Genomic DNA, 11553 nt, shown 5'->3' on the forward strand with positions numbered 1-11553 from the left:
GGAGACTGCTCCGCAGAGGCCCTTGAGAAAGGTTAAAGAAACAGATGCAAAAGGCTGATTGCTCTGCAGATGTGGAGGGTGAAGGAAAGGCTTGAAGGGTGGCATCTAGGACAGACAGCAGGTGGGTGGTGGCGCCAGTTGCTGACATACACAACGCTGGATGAGAGCAGGTGTGCGGGGGACAATGTGTAGCTGTAGGTGTGTGGCGCTGAGGGGTCTGGCAGGGAGCTGGACTGTGGGCCTGGAGCTCAGGAGAGGGGCTAGAACTGAAGCCAGAGAAGGAGTGAGGTCCCCATGGAGGGATGAAGAGTGAAGGGAGAAGAGGCTGGTGGGCTCAGCATCCCCGGGGTGACCCTGAGTCCCCCACAGGCCCACCTGACTCTGGGTTTCGCTCTCACAGGGTAGCAGTAGTGTCCTCAGTACTTGTCGCTACTGCCCTCCAGATGCTCAGAAGAGGGGAGCAGCTCCCCAGGATACACAGCACCTTGTCCAGGCCCTTCCCTTCTCTTCCAGGGATCTTCTCGGCCTCTCCTTCCATTGCACGCCTTTCCTCTTGGGAAGTCTTAGGAGAAATAAAATCCTCTTTGGCCCTTGGTCAAAGAGTTTTAAGCCTCAAAGGACACAGTCAAGCTTTGAGCTGACCCACACCTGCCCTGGATCCCAGGGTTGCCATGGCAACAGGTGACAATGGCCTATATTTGCCTAATCGTCAGGGGCCAGGGGCTCACTGCATCTTACTGTGGGCCTCTGCCACTTGGCAGGGAGTTTAAGGCCTGGAATGTGGCTTAGACAAATCAGGTCACCCTTGTGATCTCCCTGGAGTAGGAGAGGGCTGGGGGGATCTGACCTGAAATGGCCCTATCCCGTGTCCTGGTCACGGATGTGCTCGTGGGACATAAGTTCCCTTTTGCTTCAGTCTTAGCTACTAGAGGCCAGAGGGCCAGGAGGAAAGCAGTGATGTGATGTGACTGAGTAAAGCTGGAGAGAGTTGGAGATAGACCTTAGGAAGAACTTCCCTGCATTGAGAGTTCTTAGGTAGGAGACTGATTAGTCTTTTATTTACGGAGGAGGAAAGGGCAGCTTTGGGGGGCATGGACCTCATCCCCACGGGATGGCCCTTCTCTGTACTCCACCAAAGCCAAGAGGTTTGTACGTGCACCTACCCTGAGCCAGGGCCCTAGGGATGGCTCGAGACAGGTCCCATCTGCTTGTCCATTTGTCTGTCGCCACAGGGGCTGCAGAACAGCTACTCTGAAGAATATCTGAGGACCCTCCTTTGCCAGAAGAAGCTGAAAAGCAGGTGAGGTCCTAGGGCCAGGGGACAGGCCTGGGCAGGCAGGCTTGTTTGGGAGGCTGGCACTGGGCAGCATGGTGGGGCAGAGATGAGGAATGAACCAAACCCTGGGGCCCAGGCTCAGGGCAGGGGCTTCTCCTGAGAGCTCCCTCCTGCCTGGGTCTTTCTGCAGCTCCCGCACGTCCAAGCAGGGCTTCCTGTCCCGGGCCTGGATCTACTTCAGACACTACCTCTATACTCCACAGCGAGGTATGGCGTGGGGAGCTGAGGTCAAGAGTGACAGGTGACCTCACCCCTATTTTGCATAGAACAGCTGCAGTAGAAGGTCCGCTCCTTTCCCCAAAACTCTTGTCATCAGGAAGAACAACCCCAGCTTGGGACAAGGGGAAGCCCCTGGCCTGGCCTTGGTGGTCCAGGGTCCTGTGAGCCCTGGCCCTTTTCCTAGGCCTCTTGGGAGGGATGGGGCTCCTGGGGCTGGATGGTGCTGGGGTTCACCACACCCCTCCTTTTGGGGACTGCAGGATTCCGACTCCCCCTGAAGCTGGTGCTTTCAGTCACCCTGACAGGGACGGCCATCTACCAGGTATGTCCTGCCTCTGTAGTGCCATTTGCCTCTGGACCCCTGCTCCCAACCCCCGAGCCTGAGATGGCTCAGGCCCTCAGCTCAGCTCTCCAAAAGCCCCGCCCCAAATCCTGTCCAGCTGCTTCTGGCCATCTTGGGAATGCTGGCCTACCCAGAAGAGAGGGGATGGGAACTCTTGTTGCGCTCACATAGGGTCAGAGCACGAGTTTTGGAGTCACATAAATGTGGATTTAAATCCTAGCTCCTTTATTTACCTCCTGAGTGACCTTGGGCAAGTTACTCAACATCCCTGAAACAATTAGCTTAGCTGTGAAATGGAAGAAATAGAATTACTTCCTTTTAGTTGGGAAGATTTAGTGAGATAATACATGTTTGATAAATCCCCACCACCACTACCCACCCCTCAGAAAAAAAAAAAAAATCAAAAACCCTGGAAGGTAGGTATGATTTTTCTCCATTTTACAGATGGAGGAAATTGAGGCTGAGAGATGAACTTGACTTGGCCAAGTTCCTACAGTTAATATCTCAGGGTAGCCAAAATTTGAATCCAGGTCTGTCCATCTTCAGCGCCTGTGCTCATTTATAGGACACTTTGCTTTCTCCAACATGGAAAAATTGGAAATTTTATATTCTGAAGTTTAGATAGATAGATGATTGATAGGCAGTCAGAGATAGACACATATACTTGTGCTGCTTGAAAGCATATCTGAGGCCTATGAGGCTAAAGTCGTATCTGTTGGTAATGTGCTGATTAGATGCACAAGGATGCTGCTCTAAGGGACAGATAAGAACACTGTGAAGGGTGGTGGGCATGTGGCTGCAGCCCGTGTGCTGCCAGAGTTTCTTCCCTGAAGTCTCAGAACACACTTTTCCTGGGATGGGAGTGCCTGGTGTGAGCACAGCCAGGCCCTGCCACCCTGATTTGGAGGTTCTTCCAGGTGGCCCTGCTGCTTCTGGTGGGCGTGGTACCCACCATCCAGAAGGTGAGGGCAGGGATCACCACGGACGTCTCCTACCTGCTGGCTGGCTTTGGGATCGTGCTCTCAGAGGACAGGCAGGAGGTGGTGGAGCTGGTGAAGCATTACCTGTGGGCTGTGGAAGGTGAGGCCTCTCGGGAGCCCCTGAGGGCCAGCAGTGGGGACCTCAGCTGGGATACCTGAGCTCTGTCGCAGGTGCTGCAGACATGCGGGGTGTCCTTGGGCATGTCCCTTCCTCTTTCTGCGTCTTGGCTGCTTCATCTCCAAATTGGGGTGGTTGGAGCTTCCAGTTCCAAGTCTCTGAGACCTTAAGGTCACCTGTGCTAAAGGCCCCTGTTAGCTTGTGTGGTGTCTCCCACCCCTACCCCTAGTGACTTTGCCCAGCTCTGCAGGTGTGGAGATGGGGGAGGGTATGGTATGTGTGAGCTAAGGGGACAGTCCCAGGCCTTTGCTGCGGGTGGGGGAGGGGAAAAGGAGGCAGTGAAGTGGGACAGTGTGCCAGGATTCTGAGCTATTCCTCATGGCAGGTGGGTGGGTTCAGGCAGGGCGGATGCTTTCTCTTCCCCAGTCCCTGTCCTCCAGGCACTTCCTTTCTCCTTCCTTCCCTTGACAATGAGCTCCTGGGTCCCGGAACTATACTAGTCTCCCCTTCTGTGGTCTGATGCCTCCTTATCCCTTAGCCCTGTTTCCCACCTATGCCACCTCCACAGCCCTGTGGAGGAGACTGAGAAGTATCCTTACTTGACACACGGGGAAGGAATCACCTGAGGTTGTACAGCCAGACAGACGGGAGCCAAGAGAAGAGCACAATCTCCTGATGCCCAGGCTGGGGCTCTCCATCACCTTGAGACAAAGCCTGGTGGTCAGGTGTCATGGGGCCTGCACCCTCTGCTGGCTTGGGAGTGCCTGGCAAAGGCACCCTGGCTCTTGAGGAGTAACATGTGATGGTCAGAGTCTAGGCTGCCAGTATTGCAGGTGGAGGTGTGATTGCTCTGCAGCTCTTTCTTTCCATTACCATCAGGGAGGGAGTAGGAGTGGGCAGAGGTGTGTGCAGTGACTGCTTCCTTCCCCGACCACCACTCCCACCACTTTCCTGAGTGTGTCTGCTCCCTGGAACTGTGGCCAAAGCCCATAAGATAGACAGGTGACAAGTTCTGGATGGGCTGAAAATGACATCTCCAGGGAGATTTTCCAAGTTGGCTGCAATCTGGGCCACAGGCAGGAGCAGACATGGCCCACATCAGTCCACATCCAAGCTCACACCTTGCTCACAGCAGCCCTGTTTGGTCAGCATCATTGATCTCATCTCACAGAGCAGCAAATCAAAAGGCAGAGGGAGGGCTTCCCTGGTGGCGCAGTGGTTGAGAGTCCACCTGCCGATGCAGGGGACAAGGGTTCGTGCCTCGGTCTGGGAGGATCCCATATGCCTCGGAGCGGCTGGGCCCATGAGCCATGGCCGCTGGGCCTGCGTGTCCGGAGCCTGTGCGCTGCAGCGGAAGAGGCCACAACAGTGAGAGGCCTGCGTACCGCAAAAAAAAAAATAAAATAAAAAAAGGCAGAGGGAGGAAGTGACGTGTCCAAGGACAATGGATTTGGTTTCTACTCAACACATCTGACACTTCTAGTCACATGCTGCAGTTTCCAAACCCAAATGCTCCCACTTTGGATCTCCTTGGATGCAGGGGTCAAACAGATCAGTGTTCAACCTTCTAGTTCACAGACAAGGAAAACTGAGGCCCAAGAGGATTAGAGATATGCCACAAGCACTCAGCAAGCCAGGGATGGAACTGAGATTAGATCTGAGCTTGGGGACTCTTTGGTCTGTTCTTAGCCTAAGAAGCGAATGTCTTCTGAGCTTTGAGAGCCTGTTTTAGGGCTACCCACCTAGCACCTGGACTATAAGCCTGGCATCATTCACAGAAAGCTCACACTCTGAGTGAGGCAGACTAGATTAGAATTCCTGCTCCATCACTTACCAGCTGTGTGACCCGGGCAAGCCACTTTACTCCTTTGGACCTCCATCTTTCTACCTGCAAATTGGGTGCTGAAGCTCTAAAGGCAACCTCGTCCTAGAGCCGCTTGATTGAGTAGGGGAGACAGAATGATCCACAAAATCAGGGCCCAGAAGGGGGAAGATGCAGAGTCCCAGAGGAGGCAAAGTGCAGGAAGATTTTATGGTACCAGGATTAGGAGGGACCCAAGTTTGGACACATTTGAGGTTGAGAGGAGCAAGAGGTAGACAAATGGAGATCAACGGCCAGGCTGGGGCCAAGGGGGCTGGCTAACCCTTCACCCCAATTAACCTATTCATTCACCTGGGCAGGCTCAGCAGGCAGGCTCCTCACCTCCTGGCAGAAACAGTCCAGAATGTACCTTCACTGGCACCGTACTGGCTCTAGGAGGGCAGCTGGAGCAGGGCAGAGCTGCGCAGACCCAGGGCTTTCTCCTAGCCTTAACTTTCAGAAAAGTGCCCCCTTCTGCCCCTGGAGGAGTGAGCCAGGGACAGGCAGATTGGCCCCGGGCTTCTGTAGCGGTCATCCTCAATACTGGCTGTGCCTGAGAATCACCTGGTAACTTGTAAGAAATCCCAAGGCTCAAGCCAGACTTCAGAAACCTTGAGAGTGGGGCCCAGCCTCTGTGATTGGACAAGCCCTCCCCACGATTCTGATGTCAGCCTGAGTTTGAGAACCACTGTAGCAGGAGCTCTATGCATGTCGGTTGGCTGATTGATTTCAATCAGTTGCTGTTTGAAATAGATCATTAAGACTCTGTCTTTGAAAAAAAAAAAAAAAAAAAAAACCCGGTTCAGTGGTTCTTAACCCTGACTGCACGTCGGAATTACTGGGGTTGCTTTCCCAAAAGCTACGGCCTGGGTCCTATGCCCAGAAATTCTGATTTAATTGGTCTGGGGTACAGCCGGGGCCATGGGAAGTTGAACAACTCCAGGTGATCCTAATATGCTGTCAGTGCTGAGTTCCACATCTCCAGAACCTGTGGCTACAAGGACTTAGTGCTTGCCTTTCCTGTGTGTGTTTGCTCCCCTCCTGAGTCTCTGATGGGAACCAGGAACACTTCCCTTGGCTGACTAATGAGATCAGAGTGCAGACACCCTGGGCTCATTCTGGGTCTGCTTGGAAATGGCTGCACCACTTGCTCTGTCACTTCCTAGGAGTGTGGCTGGCAGGTCAGGCCCTCTCTCTGAGTTTCAGCTTCTTTGTTGGTCCCATGTCTCCCTGTGCCTCTCCTGTGGGGTTGCTATGAGGGTGTTGAGTAAGACTGGATGTGGATATAGGGTGGAAGGGTTGTAGCCCTGCATCCCTGCTATGCTAAATGCCAGGCTTGTTCACAGCAACATGCATTCTCCCTCAGCTGCTGGTGATACAGGGAACTCATGATCTGTGCAAATGGACAGGGTGGGTGGCGACCTGGGGAGGAGATGGGTAGCAGTGGTCACTTCCCTCATTCTGATGGACTCAGGCCACACTGACGGGCGCTCACATCTTCACAAAGGCCATTGACGCAGGCCCTGATGGGGTTTTATGGCTCACAACATGCTGGGAGATGGGCAGCCCAGCAGTGTGCCTGGCATGGGCAAGCTGAGGCTGGGAGATGAAATGACCCTATGAAGCCCACACAGCCAGGAAGCCATGGAGCTGAAGGCAGATGCCACATTGGATGGAGTCTCTCACGGGGGGTCACACAGCAATGGAAGCAGCAAGACCAGGGTGAGGGCCAGGTCTGCAGCCTCAGAGCCGGCCTTTCTCTGTCTTGGCCACCAGATGTCACCTGGCAGTATTGGTCAAGCAAGGTCATCGACTTATACTGGATCTGAGAACAGGGGTTGTGACAAGAGGCCTCTGCTCAGAGTGGGGCATGGGGCAGGGATAACTCCCACCCAGGTACCACCCTGGCAGCAGTTCGGGGTCTCCCAGGCCCTGACTTCCCACTTTGCTCCCTTTCCACCTTCCAGTTTGCTACATCTCGGCCTTGGTTCTGTCTTGCTTTCTCACCTTCCTCATGCTGACCCGCTCGCTGGTGACACACAGGTGAGTGACAGGCTCTGACTCCGCCCGGTGCAGACGTGGGGAAGGGGTCAGAGCCCTGTGGGCCTGCAGGACTCCTGACCCAGGAGGCCTGTGGGGAAAAGCTTGGGGCTGGAGGGAGGGAGAGTCCCTGCAGGACCAGGCTGTTACTGAGCCCAGCTGCCCAGCTGCCCTGTGGTGGGTGGAGAAGTTGGGGCATCCCTGTCTGGTTGGAGAAACATCTGCGACTGATGGACGGCTGATGAAGGGCTGGCGTGGGGCCACCTGGGAAAGCTGGCATGCTACCTGGGAATGGAGATGAGGGAGGAAGGGTGCCACAGGCGGCAGGAACTGTGTGGGCAAGAACAAGTGTGAAGTGTGGGTGAGGAGTGGACTGGCTGGCGCTGGGGCGCCAGAGAGATTATTGTGGGACATGGAATGCCAAGCCGCCTACCTTGCCCTTTCATGGTGAATGGTAAGGAGCACTGAGGAAATGTGGGCAGAGAGGGAGAGAGGCTTCTAGTTGGGAGTAGAGTGGGTGGGGAGGGGAGGGCCAGGGACTTGGCAGGGAGCTGGTCCGTATGCTGTACATTTATCAGGCCTCAGGGTTCCTGCCCCAGGATCTTTTCTCACAGGTTTGGCTCTACTTAGGCTGGCATATCGAGGCCCTCAAGCCTCTGCCAGCCTGGAACCTTGCCTCCTGCCCTGACGGCCGAGCTGCAAATCACTTTCCATCCCTACTGTTGTGTCCCACGTTCCTGACTTGGCTCAGGTTGAGCCTTCTGCCTTAATCTGTCTCCCTTGATCCCTGCCCCGCCCCCCACCAGCTTAGTCTTATTCATCCTTTAAGACGCAACTCAGACATCACCTCCTCTGGGAAGCCCTCCCTGATCTCCCAGGCTGGGTTAGTAGCTCCTCTGGGCTCCCACAGCTCTGGGCTTCCCTGCCCATGGCCGTGGGTTGTATTAGACTGGGAGTTCAGCCAGAGGCTGTCCCAGAGCAGGAAATTAGGGAGCGTGTGTGCTCCCTGAGATCTCTGGCTTCCTCACTCCCACCCCAGGGCCAACCTGCAAGCTCTGCACCGAGGGGGCGCCCTGGACCTGGGCGCCCGGCCCCCGAGCCCTCGCCCCTCCCGCCAGACCATATTTTGTTGGATGAGCTTCACTGCCTACCAGACTGCTTTTACCTGCCTTGGTGAGCACCCCCTTGCCCACTCCACCTGACCTCGGCAGGCCCCACTGGCCTGAGTGGGGGAGGGGAGGGTGCTCAGCAGGTCTTGGCTGCCTCTGGGGGTGCCTCTGCCTGTGCTGGAGCTGGCTCTGGGGCAAAAGCAAGAGGAGGGACCCACCTTGCCTTCCCTGCCCTCAGGGAGTCCACACAGGTGGGGTGGGGGTGTAGGTGCAGGGGCCCTTGGTAAAAGGATACCTGTCACATGAGGATGGCTCCTGGGTGCCACCAGGGGTTTACACAGAAGGTGACCCAGGGCTGGAAAGTTCGAGGAGGCATATTCCTGCTTCTGTAAGGGAGGGCAATATCATGATGGGCTGTCTCAGGAGGTCATCCCTGTCACTGGGAGTATTCAAGCATGGTTGTGGCCATGGTTGGGGGCTGCAAGGAGGGCCCTGCTCTGAGAGAAGTGGACTAGGTTAACTTCAAGGACCCCTCCAAGCTCCTGAGTTTCTGATTCTCCCCTTGGGCACTGCAGTGAATAAAGTCCTTGCAAATGTGAGGGGGCTGGGGCCATTGTTGCCAAAGCAAGGGCCTGATTTCTCCCTCTGCTGCTGGTTCCTTCAGTTCTCACCTTGCGGGCGGAGGTGGAAAAAGATTATAAAGGGGTAGACGAATCACTAGCACTAAAAGTCATAATTCCTCGTACAGGTAAACTTTATGCCTCTGAAACCCTTTTGTACATATCCCATGTAAACAATTAGCCAATTGTTTCAACAGGCAACTTTCAGGTGCCTACCATGTGCCAGGCTTTGGCCAGTAGGAATGCAAACATTAATTTCAAATACTGTCTTGTCCTCAAGGACTCAGGAGCACCTGGGGGAAAATAACATTTGCAAAGCACTCTGTGGTTTTCAAAGAGTTGCCACAGATACTGTCTCATTGGATCCTCACAACAGCCCTCCTGGGTAGGGGCTGCTTATCCCCTTTTTACAGAGGAAGAAACCAAGGCTCAGAGCTGTGCTCAAGGTGGCACAGCTAAGCAGCAGCAGAGCAGGTGTCTGAAACCAGGTCTGCCCAGTTCCAAAGCCTTGGACTCCTGGGAGTGGCAAGGGTGGGCTGATGCCTTTCCCTGTTCTCCTCCCCATGCTGGCAGGGCTGCTGCTGCAGCAGATCCTCTTCTTCCTGGGGACCTTGGCCCTTGCCTTCCTGGTGTTCATGCCCGTGCTCCACGGCAGGAACCTTCTGCTCCTCCGATCCCTGAAGTCCTCATGGTGAGTGAGGCAAGGGGCCGAGGGCTCTGGGACCGCTTCCCCGAGGACCACTAATAGTGACACCCGCCCCATCCCCTCACCCCCCACAGGCCCTTCTGGCTGACCTTGACCCTGGCTGTGACCCTGCAGAACATGGCAGCCCACTGGGTCTTCCTAGACACTCACCATGGACGCCCAGAGCTGACCAACCGGTGAGGTTGCTCCCGGGCTTGCGCCTCCCTTAGGCCCTCAGCTGCTTCTTCGGTGTCTTTGTTTTTGTGCCCTTCTCCCTCGTCTGCCATTTTTCCCCTTTCTCTAATGGGGAGCCCAGTGAGCAGTAAAAAGAGCTTGCCTTAAAAGGGGTCAGTGACCCAGCTTAGTCCAAAATACCTCTCTGTTTACCTGTCACAGGGCCAGAAATACCCCCATGAGCCTTTCCTGTTTGGGGGATCAATACTGCTCTCCCCTTTGCAGGAAGGAGGTTAACAGAAATATTATTTCTGTGCTAGGCTGTGGGAGGACCTTGGCCCCAGGAGAGACTTAGAGTCGGTGGACAAGGGACCCAGAGGAAGGAGGTGGGGAAACCAGGGTCATAGAAATATCCAGGTGGACCTGGACTTAAACCCCACTGACTAGCCAGACAGCCTTAGCGAAGTCACCCAGTCTCTCTGGGCCTCTGTCTCCCAGATGGGTGGGATGAGTGAGCTGGGTTAGGACAGCAGACCCAGCCCAGAAGATGGGTACACAGAGGTGTACTCAACGAATACACGGCAGTTGTGGTCATCTAGGTCTGACACTGACCCTGAGGAAGGGACTCTGTGTGAGGACCTGCCTCAGCTCTCTTCTCCCTGACCCCAGACGAGCACTCTATGCAGCCACCTTCCTTCTCTTCCCCATCAACGTGCTGGTGGGTGCCATGATGGCCGCCTGGCGAGTGCTGCTCTCTGCCCTCTACAATGCTGTCCACCTTGGCCAGATGGACCTCAGCCTGCTGCCACCTAGAGCCGCCACTTTCGACCCCGGTAAGGTTACTGGGCAGGAGCTGGGGGCAGGGGATGCTCAGGCTGCCTAAGCAGTGCGGGAGGGTCTGCCCTGACCTAGTCTCTACAGAGGATGTCTGTAACCCCAAGCTGTGGGTATGTGTAACGGGCCATGTGCAGTGCACGTGCAACATGCTCAGGTGCCCACGTGATCGAATGCAGGGTGTGCAGGGCACTCCCTCTGTCTGTGTTAGGTGCCGGCTGGGCGCCCCCCTGCACTAGCACTGCCATTCCCCACCCACCCAGGCTACCACACATACTGCAACTTCTTGAAGATGGAGGCCAGCCAGTCACATCCAGCCTTGACAGCCTTCTGTGCCCTGCTCCTGCGAACTCGGAGGCCCCAGCCCCGCACGGTCCCCCGGGATGGCCTCAGACTGGGGGAGGAAGAGGAAGGTGAGCCTTTCCACTGGGAATGGGGGGAATTGAGCCCACCCGGCTTCTCCCAGGAAGGAGGCACGCCCCCTCTCCAGCAATGCAAGGGAGAGAGGGCTAGGAAAATGCCCACTTCCTCTCTGGGCTGCCTGTGGGAGAGAAGAAGTGAGAATTCTCCTGGTCCGTCTCAGGGTAATTTTCCCCATAATACTAACACACACACACTTTCTGTCACGTGTGTGCACACACACTCACTCCTCACGTGGAGAATGAGACAGCTGTCTCAGAGCTAAGGGGCTCTGTCACCCCTACCACCCCAGGCCACCCCCTGCCTCTCCTAAGCAGTACGTCCTCCCCCCACCTGCTGCCTGGGAAGTGTGTAGTAGGGAGGGGGACCCTTGTCCCAGCCCTGCCTCCAGTCCCCTCCACAGAGCTCATCCTTTCCCTCTTCTGCTGGCCACCCAGAGGATGACACCCTGAGCCTTAACAAACACACTTGGGCACTGCACACTCTCCTGGCTTCCCACCCTGTGAAGGTGCACCTGGAGCCCCAGTCTCGGCCTTCCTCACCCTACATACACAAGGGGTTTTCAGACTCTGCTCAGGTCTTGGTGCTGGGGGTGGGGCTTGGCCGGGTGTGTGTTGAGTGACTCACGGAAGGTCTCTTTTCAGGGATGCAGCTGCTGCAGACCAAGGACCGGGTGGCCAAGGGATCAGGGCCCAGGGTAGGCCGAGGCAGGGCCCGCTGGGGTCTGGCATACACGCTGCTGCACAACCCAGCCCTGCAGGCATTCCGGAAGACAGCCCTATCAGATGCCCGGGCCAACGGTGCCCAGCCCTGA

At 55.8% G+C, this 11553-nt stretch overlaps 1 protein-coding gene across 3 annotated transcripts in view; it reads left to right on the forward strand.

The window, feature by feature from the left end:
• The window catches only part of STRA6 (signaling receptor and transporter of retinol STRA6), a 29069-nt gene extending 17516 nt beyond the window's left edge, over positions 1-11553 (forward strand). For all 3 annotated transcript variants that reach the window (XM_060095161.1, XM_060095163.1, XM_060095160.1), the window contains 11 exons: positions 1233-1300; positions 1467-1543; positions 1816-1877; positions 2816-2978; positions 6825-6900; positions 7937-8070; positions 9200-9317; positions 9407-9508; positions 10155-10318; positions 10583-10732; positions 11384-11553. In XM_060095161.1, coding sequence (XP_059951144.1) covers positions 1233-1300; positions 1467-1543; positions 1816-1877; positions 2816-2978; positions 6825-6900; positions 7937-8070; positions 9200-9317; positions 9407-9508; positions 10155-10318; positions 10583-10732; positions 11384-11553 — 1284 coding nt within the window. The remainder of the gene's footprint in view (positions 1-1232; positions 1301-1466; positions 1544-1815; positions 1878-2815; positions 2979-6824; positions 6901-7936; positions 8071-9199; positions 9318-9406; positions 9509-10154; positions 10319-10582; positions 10733-11383) is intronic.

This window comes from Mesoplodon densirostris, chromosome 4 (assembly GCF_025265405.1).
Source record: "Mesoplodon densirostris isolate mMesDen1 chromosome 4, mMesDen1 primary haplotype, whole genome shotgun sequence".
In the NCBI taxonomy this organism is placed as follows: Eukaryota; Metazoa; Chordata; class Mammalia; order Artiodactyla; family Ziphiidae; genus Mesoplodon; species Mesoplodon densirostris.